General features: G+C 40.1%; 1 protein-coding gene across 1 annotated transcript in view; it reads right to left on the bottom strand.

Moving 5' to 3' along the window:
- Window positions 1–4,882, bottom strand: part of AKNAD1 (AKNA domain containing 1) — a 41,780-nt gene extending 36,898 nt beyond the window's left edge. The window contains exons 1-2 of the mRNA XM_053891645.1: window positions 4,769–4,882; window positions 354–1,446 (exon numbers count right to left, since the gene is read on the bottom strand). Coding sequence (XP_053747620.1) covers window positions 354–1,343 — 990 coding nt within the window. The 5' untranslated portion in view covers window positions 1,344–1,446; window positions 4,769–4,882. The remainder of the gene's footprint in view (window positions 1–353; window positions 1,447–4,768) is intronic.
- Between the last annotated feature and the right edge of the window lie 10,019 nt (window positions 4,883–14,901).

Genomic DNA, 14,901 nt, shown 5'->3' with positions numbered 1-14,901 from the left:
ATAGGTGGGATGTTCCATGGAGGGCAGGAGCTCAGTGGGTGAGCGGCCAGAGAGCTTAGGGACCAGCCAGGTCACTGAAGATGACTCCTGAGGGATGGGAGCTAAGTTTATAAGGGTAGGATGAAGCAAAAAAAAAGCAGGGCAGCGGGGGGACTCAAATTCCAGGTCAAAGAGTTTGGAATTTATACTATTGTGTGTTGTTTGTCCAGCCCCTGATTCTTCTCAGGAAGACACCCACTGAGCTTCTGAGGGGTCAAAGACTAGAAGTCAGTTCCATGCACCTTGCAAAGGCCCACTGATATGGATGGGAAGTTGCCCAGATTATGCATTTCCTGGAGACTACTTTTACTCACCTCTGTCTGTTGTGAAGAATCAGTAGTTTTCCTTTTCTGCTTTTGTTTTTCAATACAATTTGACCTAAATATGCTTTCTAAAATATCTTGCATCATAACTGACTTATCTCTCAGTTTAGGAGAAAGGCTGGCTTCTGTATCTATTATAAGTGGCTTATTAATTATGTTATTTTTAGGGATTTTCACTTTGGGAGCAACCTTAAAGAAATCAGAGAACTGGTAATGAACCTGGTCATGGCCATATTTGAACCAATTGCCTGAAATTGCTTTTTCAGTCTGTTGTTTCTGGGGTGGCTGCCCTTGGAAACTTTTTGGTTTATCACATAGACTCTTGATCTTAGTTAGAAAATTTGAAGTTTCTTGATAGCTGCTCTCTCCAGCAACCACTGGCTCTTCTAAATTAGAGGTGTTTTCTTCTCTCATAGTTCGAGAACAATAGGGCTTATTGCTGCTTTCATCATCCCTTTTGGGGCTGAGAGGGCCCGTGAGTTCTGGGGTTTGTTCTTTTGGCCAAGAATTCTTAGCATAGTGCAAAATAATATTTTTAATAATGGCTTCATCAGAACAGTCAGCATTAGAAATCTCAGGGAAAGTTTCACAATTAATGCCTTGACCTTTTAAGAATTCCTCTTTGGAAAGATGATGGAGTAAAATATCAGAAAGGTTTGACTTTGAAGGGTCTCTTTCATTAGCTGGAATGTCAAGATTTATGGTGGATTGTTTCTCTTTATCATAGTTTTTGTTAACAACAGTTTCAGTCATTTTATCCCAAGTCTTGGTTATGTCTGCATTTCCACAAATCTCTTTGTATGTGGCCTTTTTTTGAGGATCATCTACTGTTGACATAATTTGATATGAGACATCAAGGATGTCATTTTTTGAGGTAAAATTGTAATCGTTGTATATCTTAATTTGGGAGAAATCCCTACCAAAAAGCAAATGTTCCTGTGGCTTAGGAGTTGTGTCTTCTGAGAAAGTGGCTTCCTCCATGTATGTGCAGCCTGACTTCCTTTGTCCTTTGCTGCCTCTTTTTGATGTTCTTAATTTTAACTGTAGATCTTTTGGTTTTCATTGGTTGTCTTCATTGTGTCTCCTAGTCTGTGCAAAACAAGAAGAACGTCATTGTTAAATATATTGGAATAATGTATGACACTATGCTTATATTGCTGTCTATGCCAGAACAAAATGAATGCTTTTCATTTAGGGAAATTCAGTTATAAATATGAAGGCAGAATGCTCAGCCAAGTGGTATATAAGCAAGGAATTAAAAAAAAAAAGGTTGGGAGGAGGTTTTACATGTTTCATTCATTAAATTTTGAGGGAGAATTTGATCTCCAGTTGATGAGCATGTATTTTTCAATCTCTCTTAGGAAATGCTATTTGGAATATATATTCCACAAAATAAGAACTTAGGGTGAAAGTGAAAGATTACTATTTTAAAGTAGCAGGGCTAGGGGTGCCTGGATGGCTCAGTCAGTTAAGTGACCAACTTCAGCTCAGGTCATGATCTCATGATCATGGATTCGGGAATTCGAGCCCCACAGCTGGCTCTGTGCTAACAGCTCGGAGCCTGGAGCCTGCTTCTGATTCTGTGTCTCCCTCTCTCTCTGCCCTTCCCCGCTCATGCTCTGTCTCTCTCTGTCTCAGAAATAAATAAACATATAAAAAAGAAAAAGAAAAAAAAGAGTCTCTTATGGTTTGCCTCCCTCCCTCTCTGTAAAAAAAACCATCCATTTAGATACCTCTTCTCAACTTGCGAACTCCTGGAACAACTCCTTAGAAGCGGTAAGATTTCCTCCAGTTTTAGGTGGAGTAACTGAGGCTCTGACTCAACCAGGGGGCCTGCAGCCACCAGCTACCTCCCTTGACCATATAATGACAGGGTTGGATGAGTGGATCTCTGCGGTTCTCTCCCCTTCTAAATTTTTCTGAGTCTGTGAACTTGTGGTTTATTAGATAACCTGAAAATCTAAAATAATATGTTTGACCAAAAAAAAAAAAAAGAGCTAAATTGTCCAAGAAAAAAGGAGTACAAACTAAATGTGGTAAAGACATCTACAGAACATTGTTCAAAATCTTAATTTATAGATATATGCCAATGTTAGAGAACTCAAATCAAAAAAATATTTTGTTTAAAGTGAGGGGAGAGGGGAGAGAGAGAGAGGGAAGGAGGGGGAAAGAGAGGGAGGGGGAAGAGGGAAGGAGGGAGGGAGAAGAGAAGAAGAAGAGGAGGAAGAAGAGGAAGAGGGGGAGGAGGGAATAGGGAGAGGAGGAGGAGGATGGGAGAAAGAGGAGAAGAATCACTGAAGGATTACTGTGAATTATTTAGTGCCTAATATTTACTGTGAAGTGAGGCATATCTTCATGAACAGAATTAAAGAATACTCCAACCCAAATTGAAGAACAAGGAAAAATGCTTCCCAGGAAAGTCAAGAGCACAGTGGGAAAGCAAGAGTTGAGAGACTTAGATGTGAGTTCCAGCTTCTCTACTCATTAGCTATATGCCTTCAGGCAAGTTACTTAATTTTTCTGAGTCTTGGTTTCCTCTTCTGAAAAATAGGAATAATAATACCTAGTTCATAGGATTGCTAGGAGAACATGAGATAATGCATGTAAATCTCTTGGCATAGTGTTTGGCACAGAATGAGCATTCAGTAATTTGTAGTTTAAAAATGAAAAAGAAGGAGTTCCTGGGTGGTTCAGTTAGTTAAACATCTGACTCTTGATCTCAGCTCAGGTCTTGATCTCAGGGTCGTGAGTTCAAGCCCCATGTTGGGCTCCACACCGGGCGTGAAGCCTACTAAGAAAGAAAGAAAGAAAGAAAGAAAGAAAGAAAGAAAGAAAGAAAGAAAGAAAGAAAGAAAGAAAAGAAAAGAAAAAACAATACTGAAGAATGCCCAGATATAGAAGGCTAGGTACTCTATTTGTGGGAATATTTAAAGGATCAAGGAAGAAACAGCATATATGAGACACGATCTCTATAAAAGCTTTAAAACTATTTTAAAAATCTACCTATAAATGAATATATTGTTTGGCAGTGAAAACTATCACTAAATAAATTTAAACAGAATGTGTCTAAGACATCCAAATGGTCAATAGGTACATGAAAAGATGCTCAACATCATTCATCATCAAGGAAATGCAAATCAAAACCACAATGAGATATCACCTCAAACTAGTTATAATGGCTATCATCAAGAAGACAAGAGATAACAAATATTGGCAAGGATGTGGAGAAGAGAGAACTCTTGTAACACTGTTGGTGGGAATGTAAATCAGCTCATCTACTCTGGAAAACAATACGGAGTTTCTTCAAAAAATTTAAAATAGATCAACTATATGATCCAACAATCCTACTTCTGGGTACATACCTAAAGAAAATGGAAACAGGATATCAGAGAGATATAGGCCCTTCCATGTTTATTGCAGCATTATTCATAGCAGCCAAGACATGGAAACAACCTAAGTGCCCATCAGTGGATGAGTAGATGAAGAAGATAAGAAAGAAGGATGTCCTTCCATTTGCAACAACATGAATGGACCTTGAGCACATTATGCTAAGTGAAATAAGTCAATCAGAAGGACAAGTACTGAATAATACTCCTTGTAGGTGGAATCTGAAAGAGCCAAACTTGTAAAAACAGAAAGTAAAATGGGTGATGGGGGTTGGGGGTTAGGACAGATGTTGTTTTCTGGTGTAAACTTGAAATGAGTGGCAAATAGGCCCTACAGCTCTAATGCACAGCACAGTGAATATAGACAACAGTATAGTATTATAATCATAAAACTTGCTAAGAGACTAGAACTTAATTATTCCAACCACTAAAAAGAAATGATAATTATGTAATGTGATAGAGATGCTAATTATCACTACAATGGCAGTATATATATATAAATGTATCAAATTAAATGTGTACACTTTAAAATTACACAATATGAAAAGTCAAATATACTTCAATAAAAAAGTCTGATTTCTGAGGGTAAAAAGAGTATCTTTAAATGCCTACAGAGAAAAGAAAGATGAATTCTAGTTTTGCAAGACTTGTAGTGACCTAGGCTATAGCCCCAAACTCCTCCTCATGCCTTCTTTGTATCTTGAGATGCTCCTTGCTGACGTCTAAGTCTTTCTTGCTAAGGAAGGAAAGATCCTTTGTTAACCAGATCCTACTTTCTAAAATATCATCCCACTTAAACTGATAAAATTTAATTTATGCTAAGAAAAATAGAAAGAGACCACCAAGATAAGCCAGAAGTTTAAAGAACTTTCTCATTAGACATGGGAAAACAACTTCTGTTACTATTATTGTTATTGTTGTGTGTGTGTGTGTGTGTGTGTGTGTGTGTGTAAAATATCAAAATGATTTAGTCTAATTAAAGGACAATCTACATCCTTGGCATTATAATGGGCCCCTTACAGGTAGCTGGAGGGAACTGGAACATCTTCTCACGTCAAACCCAGCTCAGTCTTGGAATTCAAAGGCGCATCCAGTTTCCAGTCAGAACCCAACAGAACCTCTCTATAGACCCAATTTGACTTACTAAGTTCAAGTGAACACATTTGGGGCCAAGACTGCTTATGTAGCTGTACTGACCATTATGTGCTCAGCAATAGCTCATAAATCACCCTGAGCATGAACACTTTGAGCAAATGGCTAGCACATCCCAGGAGCCCAGCCCTGTGAAAACACTTTTAGTCTGGGCCCTGAGAAGGGATGAACAACAAGGTGCTCACCATGCTACATATCTATTCCCTGTGTAGTTTACTTTTTTTATAAAGTTTGAATTTGGTGTTGAAGTGCTGACTTACGCTCAGTAATTTGACTAGTTTAAGAGAAAAAGGTAACTATGGCTGGGATGACTAGGAATCTCATAGAATCAATTAAGAATGTCTATACAAGGGGGGCACCTGGGTGGCTCAGTTGGTTAAGTGTCTGACTTCAGCTCAGGTCATTATCTCATGGTTCATGAGTTTGAGCCCTGCATTGGGCTCTCTGCTATCAGCACAGAGCCTGCCTTGGATCCTCTGTCCCCCCTCTCTCTCTGCCCTTCCCTTGCATGCATGTGCACATTTGCAGTGTCTCTCTCTTTCTCTCTCAAAAGTAAATAAACATTAAAAAAAAAAAAAAAGAATGTCTATACAAGGGAAAACCAAAACTTCTTACTGGTTAGAGGTCAAAGATGGTCAGAAAATCATTGTTTCTGGCTAGTGGATGATGTTTGTTTTATTCAATGTTGTGTATCATGTTCTATATGGGAAGATAATTTCTGTCTTCAAAAGAAAACTGTGGGACCATGTGCCTGTGACAATCTCTTAACCTCATCCCCAATACCTTCTGTTCTGTGTTTAGACCTTTGTTAGCCTCCAGACATGGTGCATATGACTCAAAGATGGAGGAGAAAGCAAACATTGTTTCTACCTACCCTTCTAAGACTCCCTGCACTAAAGTATGAACCACTTAACACTCAGGTGTTAAGGTGTCTTGAACGCCACTCTTCTAAGACCAACCCTAGTAACTAATAAAAAATAGTTGACTATTGGACCCAAATTCTCCTTCCTCCATTATATGTGTGTGATGAAGAATATGAATAGATTACAGTTAGGAGCTCTAAGTTCATGATCCAATGACATATATAGTTTTAAAGATTTTATATATTTTTTAAACATTTTTTTAATGTTTATTTTTATTTTTGAGACAGAGGGAGAGAGCATGAGTTGGGGGGGGCGGTGCAGAGAGAGAGGGAGACACAGAATCTGAAACAGGCTCCAGGCTTTAAGCTGTCAGCACAGAGCCCAATGCGGGGCTCGAACCCACAAACCGTGAGATCATGACCCGAGCCAAAGTTGGACGCTTAACCGACTGAGCCATCCAGGCACCCCTAAAGATTTTCTATTTTTAAGTAATCTCTACACCCATGTGGGGCTCAAACTCACAACCCTGAGATCAAGAACCCCATGCTCTACTTTCTGAGCCAGCCAGGAGCCCCTGCAACAATATTTTGTACCACCTAAGGCAATATGCTGTTCTATAAGACTTCAACCAACACATGCCACAGTCAACACGAAGAAGTAAAACAATAGCAGTAGCAATAGAAACTCACCTCCATCTTGGGGTCTCTGGGCATCGATGGAATGAACCAGTGAACCTTTTAATACAGATAAGCAATCCTTTAACTCTAAATCATCTTTCTTTTTTTCAATAGTAGGAAGTTGGCTGCAATTAATTAATAGAACAAAAACTGAGCTTCCAAATCATGGTGTGCCTGCTTCTTCCATGTTCCTTCCATTGCAAGAAATGACTATAAGACTATATATGGCTATATAAGGAACTTCTGATGTGATCAAAACGTGTGTGCGTGTGTGTGTGGTCTTTTAAGAGCATTCAAAAATACTTAGTTTGACTCTGTTTTAATTTTCAAGCTCTCTCCCTCTATTTCTAGCTCAAGATTTCTGTTTACCCATGAAGGCATATAGGAGATCGTTCAGAATAATATGTCCTAGGCCACGCCCAGAGGCCAGGTATTCATGGATTTTGTATCCAGTGTATGGTGTTTCTAGATTCAAATATTTTCAAAGGTAACGTGATACAGGTTCCCTCTGCAATGACTGCATTTGGTTACATGCTGGTAATGCTATCAGCTAACTTTATCTCAGAAATGTGGGTGCCCACAAATGCAGTGTCTATAGCTGTAACCATATACCTTTCAGCATGGCGTCTGGTTCCCTCCTGTTGTTGAGCGGTAGAATGGAGACACTGTGTTGGAACAACAAATCAACCCAGTGCTCCCTCGAGAGCCATATGGGTATATTATTACAGCCCATCTTAGGTGAGTGTGCATGAATCTGATGACCAGCTGTTACAAATTATTTATTCTGAAACTATTTGAAAAATCTGATCAAAAAACCCTTTTGAAACTATGTGTGAACCAGTATTTGGAAAAGCTTCCTCCCTGTGTTTTACCAGCAGACTTTTCTTGGTTTTCTTATGCTTTGGGAGATCAGTGCTATCTCTTTATCCAATTTTCCCGTTGACATAACCATATAGTCATAGATTGTCTAATTTGTGCTGTAAACCATGGACCTTTGCTGTGCTTTGGAAACATTTAGAAAACTCTTGCCAATTGATTTTCTGAAAATAATTCTAATAATAATTTTTTTAAGTTTTATTTGTTTTGAGAGGGTGGGGAGGGGCAGAGAGCAAGAGAGAGAGAGAGAATTCCAAGCAGGCTCCTCACTCTCAGCCCAGATCCCATATGGGACTTGAACTCACGAACTGTGCAATGATGACCTGAGCAAGGATCAAGAGTCCAATGCTTAACTGACTGAGCCTACCCAGGCACCCCTCTAATAACAAATTTTAAAGCACACTGATTTAAAGAAGTATAATTAAAAACAAACAAACAAAAAACATCCACCTTGTCCTTTCCCTAAACTTTCTAGCTTAAGTTTGGCAACCCCTGGAGATAAGGGCCAGAATATAAATTATGCCCTTATAGAAGAATACTAGTACTACTTCCTTAACCCCTTTCTTATTAAAAAACAAACAAACAAAAAACACCGAGAGCATTTTACATAGTAATCAATTAGACTCCCCCCAGCATCACTATGAAGTAAATATTAATCAGATGCTGAAATACCAATTTTTTTAATTTTTTTTTTAATGTTTTATTTATTTTTGAGACAGAGAGAGACAGAGCATGAACGGGGGAGGGGCAGAGAGAGAGGGAGACACAGAATCGGAAGCAGGCTCCAGGCTCTGAGCCATCAGCCCAGAGCCCGACGCGGGGCTCGAACTCATGGACTGCGAGATCATGACCTGAGCTGAAGTCGGACGTTTAACCAACTGAGCCACCCAGGCGCCCCTGAAATACCAATTTTTATTGGACAATTTTGCTTGCTATATTAAGATCCTAGAAATGACAACGATACAAAAGGAAAAATAATGCTCAACATTAAGCCAATTATGATTGGCTTGTGTAGGCTTAATAAACACTAATTAATTCAGACACACAATACCCAGATGAGGTATTTCTTCATCCACTCAAGCAATATCATCATCTCAGAAATGGAAACTCAGTACAGTGCTAAACAATTTAGGACAGGAAATAATTACCTGTTCAAAAGATAACAGTACTTTGCATCTAAACATTGCTTTTTAACCAAGCATATCCAGCCACATTACAAACGCTAAGTAAACACTCTCAGAGACTTAATAAGTATTTCTCTTTAACCTCAACAGATTGAAGGAAAAAAAACAATTTAGCCAAAATTACACAGAAGGTCACTAGCAGCGAGGGTTTGGTTCCTGAGATTCTAGTATTAGGTGGAAAGTAAAGAAAGCATGTGTTTATAGACGGCCAACTATGTGCTGAGCCCTTTGTGTATTTCATCTCATCAGTCCTCTCTGTGGCCCTTAAGATAAATACTCTATGATCCCTACTGTGCGCTGAGAACAGGTCAGTCTGATTCCAAAGCCAACTTGCTTCTGTTCCTATTAGACCACGTGGCACAAAGTGGGAGGAAATAGAAAGTTCAGACTCACCAGAACTTTAAAAAAAAAAGAGAGATTGGTAATTAGTTTTCTATTCCTGCTGTAGCAAATTATCCCAAACTCAGTGGCTTAAAACAACACAGATTTATTATCTTCTAGTTTTGGAGGTCGGAAGTCCAAAAATGGGTCTCCCTGGGCTGAAATCAAGGTGTCAGCAGTCTGCATTCCTCCTGGAGGCTTGAGGGGAGAATCCATTCCCTTGCTTTTTTTAGCTTCTAAACACAATGTGCATTCCTTGGCCAATGGTCCCTTTCTCCATCTTCAAAGCCAACATCATAGCATCTTCAATCTCTTTTTGACTCCGACCCTGGTACCTCCTCTTTCACTTAACAGGACCCCTGTGATTACAAAAATGGGCCCACCCAGATAATCTACAATAACTTCCTCACCTTAAAATCCTTAACTTATCACCCGCAAAGTCTCTTCTGACAGGTACAGGAGCATATTCACAGGTTCTAGGGCTTAAGACATAGGCATCTTTGGGACCATTATTTTGCTTATCACAGTACTTTATATTTTGGAAAAAACTTTTTTAAATATTTATTTATTTTGGGGAAAGCACAAGCAGGGGAGGGGCAGAGAGGGGGACAGTGGGTCTGAAGTGTGCTCTGCACTAATAGGCTGACAGCGGAGAGCCCAATGTGGGGCTCAGACTCACGAACCTCAAGATCATGACCTGAACTGAAGTCTGAAGCTTAACCAACTGACCACCCAGGTGCCCCTATTTTGGAGAATTCTTAGAAAACTAGGATCTAGGGCACCTAGGTGGCTCAGTCGGTTGGGTGTCCGACTTCAGCTCAGGTCATGATCTCACAGTCTGTGAGTTCGAGCCCCGCGTCAGGCTCTGTGCTGACAGCTCAGAGCCTGGCGCCTACTTTGGATTCTGTGTCTTCCTCTCTCTCTGCCCCTCCCCTACTCATGCTCTGTCTCTCTCTGTCTCAGAAATAAATAAACATTAAAAAAAATTAAAAAAAAAAACTAGGATCTGTGCCTCATCATTTCTTACCCAACTAGTATCTCTTATATCTGTTACCCCCAAAGCCCCTCCTAAAATGGAACTCTGTCATCTCATGGAGCAAACTGAACACTATAGGAGGGCGTACCTCAAACATGGAAGGTTTAAAAAACAGAAAATGATAGCTGTTGATATATGCAACTACTTGGATGTATCTCAAAATAATTATGCTATTTGAAATAAGCCAGAAAAGAGTACATGTTTATATCAAATTCTACAATACGCAGACTAATATATAGTGACAGAAAGCAAATCACTGGTTGCCTTGGGTTGAGGGGCAGGCTGGGGGAAGGATTACCAAGGGACATGAGAACATTTTTAGGATTGATGGATATATTGATTGTGGTGATGGTTTCACAGATGTATAAATATGTCATACAAGTGTCAAACTTAACAAATTGTGTACTTTAATTATGTACTGTTTCTTATATGTTACAGCTCAATAAAGCTGTTTAAAAACACATGAGGGGCCCCTGGATGGCTCAGTCAGTTGGGCATCTGGCTCTTGGTTTTGGCTCAGGTCATGATCTGAGGGTTCATGGGATCAAGCCTGGTGTTGAGTTCCATGCTGTCAGCATAATCTTCTTGGAATTCCCTCTCCCTCTCTTTCTTCCCCTCCCCCATCTCTTTTTTTTTTTTTTTTTTTTTTTTACTCTCTCTCTCTCTCTCTCTCTCTCTCTGTTATCTCTCTCTGTTTTTTGCTCACGCACACACACGCACGCATGCCTGTGTGTATCTGTGCTCTCTCTCCCAAAATACATAAATAAACTTAAAAAAAAAAAAGATTCTCTTTCTCTCTCTGCCCCTCTCCCCTGGTCTCACTCTCTCTCTAAGATAAAAATAACAAATAAATAAACAACAGTATTAAAACACACATGAAAAGAAACTTCAAAATCCTCCAAGGCACCCAAGAACTGCATAATGAGGTTCAAGAGCCACAGAGAAACTTGTGTCATGCTTCACTAACCTTATCTATATAGCTCTTCAGAAAATTCCTAAACACCTCATTCAGATGTTATCATTTCAGGATGATTGAAAATTTGCAAGTATAACACATTTGGGAGCTTATTTTGCATATTATCTCGGTTCCTTAGCTTGGCATAGGAGATCCTTTGTGAACTGTGTGGGCCGCCTACCTCTCCAACCTGTCTTCCTACCACACCTGGACTTGAAATTCATGCTTCAACAATGCCAAGCTATTTATAGCTGTGCAAGCTCACCTGGTGTTTTATGTCTCCATACAATGTGCTGCTGTCCTCTCTGCCTCCTTGGCCAAGAGAAGCCACCACTTCCTCTTCCACCACCTCCATTTCTTGGACAAGCATCTTTGGTTGCACTTTCCTCACCGTATTGTAACTAATCGTTTCACATCTGTCTCTGTCACTAGCCTATCTGTACTCCCAACCTTGGCATATAGCAGAGACTCAACAGCTATTTCATGGAATTAGAAGTGCTCCCAGTATGTCATAGAGACAAACATCAGAGCCATTAGGGTATCTGTAGGGAAGGACATCCACCAGAAGAGGAAATTGGATGCTAGTGGATGAAGGGATAAAGCATGGTCATGAAGTTGGTGATGGTGACACTACTGTGGCCCCAACTCGAGCGATGGCTGTCAGTAGGAGGCAGGACCACTCCAGAGGATTTCAGAAACTATGGGGTGCTTTTGGTTATCACAGTGCTGTCTGACCAGGAAGGTGCTACCAGCACGTTGTACCTGGAGACCGGGTGGAAGCTATGTACAGAGCAGCCCTGTAAAAAGAAGAATTATCACATGCAAGATGCCAATAAGGCCTTCATTTCGAAATAAAACACACTGCTCTAAAGATAAAGGGTGTTTTCTTTATAGAGACTGAAAATATTCCTCATCCTCAGTGCTTCAGGGAAAGGACCAGAATCCTCTCCCCCAGCTGCAAGCACTCACTCTCCCTGCCCCTGTCTGCTTCACCAGCCAAGTGTCACTTTTCCCTCTTACTGTCTGCACTTCATCCTTTCCTTCCCACCCTGGGGTCTTCACTTCACGCTGTTCACTCAGCCTGAAGTGGCTGCTCCCCCTCCCTCCCTTCTACCTGGTCACTCCTTACTCATCCTTAGCATGTCATTTCCTCTAGAAGCTTCCCTCATCTCCTATATTAGGTCTGTTTCCCCTGATATAAGCTTTCAGAGCATTCTGCGTATCTCTCTAATAGCCTTTATTACAAGGATAAAACCTTGGTGGAAGGAAGAAGGGGAAAGAGGGAGGAGGGAAGCAGAGAAGAAGACTCATTTGGCTGTTTGAGGAGGATGGAAAGAGCACACATTTTATTTTATTTTTTAATGTTTATTTTTGAGAGAGAGAGAGAAAGAGAGAGAGACAGAGCACGTGTGCGAGCAGGGGAGGCACAGAGAGAAAGGGGGACAGAGGATCCAAAGCGGGCTCTATGCTGACAGCAGAGAGCCCAATGCGGGGCTCCATTAGAGGCTTGATCTCACAAACCGTGAGATCATGACTGGAGCTAACTCCAAAGCTTAACGGACCAAGCCACCCAGGTGCCCCGGAAAGAACACGCATTTGAAAAAAACCAGACTCTTAGCTCTGCTCCTTATTAATTGAGGAACTTGAATAAGTTACCTAACTGATTTGAACCTTGGTTTCCTCATCCACAAAATGGGGCTAAAGGTGTTAGTGACAATTAAAGGACAGAAGTATAACAGAGTATCTTGTTTAGCGTCTGACACATGGAGGGTACTCGGTAAATGCCAAATCTTCTTTCTCTCTCTCCCTCCTCTTCCCCTGAGGGAAGGGCATGTAAATGCTGGACTGAAAAAACCTTGATGCCTACTTGACGGAGAGCAGTTCTATAAGCCTTCTAAATGGACTTAAGTGACTCTGAGAACTCACAAACGTCTTAAAGAAAGCCCATGGTCAGGGGGTAGACGGTTGTAATAGACTGTGAGTAGAAGCAATGAGGGGAATTCATAGACACTGAAGTGGAGTGTTGCTCAATATTTTTGTAAGACCTTCTCTTCATAATTCCTCCAGCATGCAACAAGTATATGTTGGATGGCTATACCTGGTTTCTTGGAAGCAATATGAGCTAACTGGGAAGTGAGGCACCTCTAAAAAGTTACTTGGTCCTTTATGTCTCTGAGATCAGGGTCCTACTGAAGTCCCACTGATGCCAAAGGGACCGGGGGCGGGGTTCGGGGCGGGTAGGCTTGGAAGGGTCAGTAAAAATTATATGAGGTGTCTTTTCTAGCCACTAAAGTAGAAAGAGTTCTAAATGACCACAATTTAGATTCATATGATTTGCCATCAAGGGAACCTCTGGGCACATCTGCAATCCCATAATTAAGACTGATAATAGCATCATAAAATAATGGGTATAATCTTTAGAGGGAAACATCTGAGTACGCATACTATCCTAAAGGCAAACAGACTCTTAGAAGTTGGACACATGGGAGACTGCAACAGGTAAGAAAGTCCCGCCTCCTTTCTAAGCAATCCACCCTAAGTGATCTTTAGAATAACAGAGTAATAAGTTAGGTTCATTGTGCAACTTCTTTCTGCCTGACATCACTGGAATTAAAAGCATTTGATTGCTTTGCTAACAAGAGCCTCCAAATCCGTTGTTAAGCAGTGATATTGACCACTTGAACTTTATTTAGAGAACCCCAAAAGTTAACCCTGTAAAGTAACACAGGGCTGTTTCCTGATCAGAGCCCTGAACTACTTACTTGCTTTTCTTTCTCAGACAGGCTTCTTAAAAGGATCTTCTTTTTTCCACAAATCTTAAAGGGTTGCCTTGCTCACCTGCCTTTACCAACTCCTGTTCTGGATTTAAAGTAAAAATTTCTCATCCTGGGATGCCCTCAGTCCAAGAATGTAGTGTATGGCATTTACCCTCACCCCTGCCAAATTCCTAACCTGTTATCCTCTCACCTCTAAATATTTATCCCTGTTTCATATCTCTTTTTTAAATAGAAAGCATCAGAAGGAAGTAACAGAGAGCATCCTTATGGGCGAATATTCATCTCCATAGTATTTTGTCTTAGTTTTTAAACCTTTTTTATTGCTTTATGCTTTTAACTTAATGTATAAAATGGGAAAATACAGAAATGTCCAGCGTCAGAAAACTTCAACATAATTCTTTCTCTTTATTAAACATGTTTTACATAGTTGGGGTCATAATAAATGAGCAGTTGTACAACCTGCTTTTTTTTCACCAGACATAAAGAACATTTCCCCATATTATACTTTGAAATAAATATCTTTTTAATAGTTATATCTACTACATGGCTATATTGCAATCATTTCTCTAACAATAGACATTTAGATTGTATCCAGTTTTCAATATTTTTAAATTTTTTTAATGGTTTTTTTTTTTATTTATTTTTGAGACAGAGAGAGACAGAGCATGAACGGGGGAGGGGCAGAGAGAGAGGGAGACACAGAATCGGAAGCAGGCTCCAGGCTCTGAGCCATCAGCCCAGAGCCTGACACGGGGCTCGAACTCACAAACCGTGAGATCGTGACCTGAGCTGAAGTCGGACGCTCAACCGACTGAGCCACCCAGGCGCCCCCAGTTTTCAATATTTTTAAGTGACATAACAGTAAACATCCTTACCTATATTTTAAATTATCTCCTCAGGATAAATTCTTATGTGGGAAAGTGTTAGGACACAGCATAAACATTTTAATGTTCCTAATACTGAATTCAAAAAGGCTGTACAAGCATATACTCTCACCAGCAACATGCCAGTGATTCTTTGATATGCTCTGTAACACTGAACAGTAACATTAAAAAAAATCTTAGTCAATTAAAAAAAAAGTATTTCAACACTGTTAATTTGCAGTACTTTGATGACTGGTAAGGTTGGACATTTTTCATATGTTTATTGGTCTTTTTTATTTTTTCATTTGTGAATTACCTCAGTCCTTTGCTCATTTATCTACTATCTACAATATGACTAATTTTTTCTTATTACAAAAGTAATACATGTT

This window comes from Panthera pardus, unplaced genomic scaffold (genome assembly GCF_024362965.1).
Source record: "Panthera pardus isolate Hobbes unplaced genomic scaffold, ASM2436296v1 HiC_scaffold_11, whole genome shotgun sequence".
Lineage (NCBI taxonomy): Eukaryota > Metazoa > Chordata > Mammalia > Carnivora > Felidae > Panthera > Panthera pardus.
The sequence above is the reverse complement of the archived record's forward strand: the minus strand, read 5'-3'. Positions and strand labels throughout refer to the sequence as shown.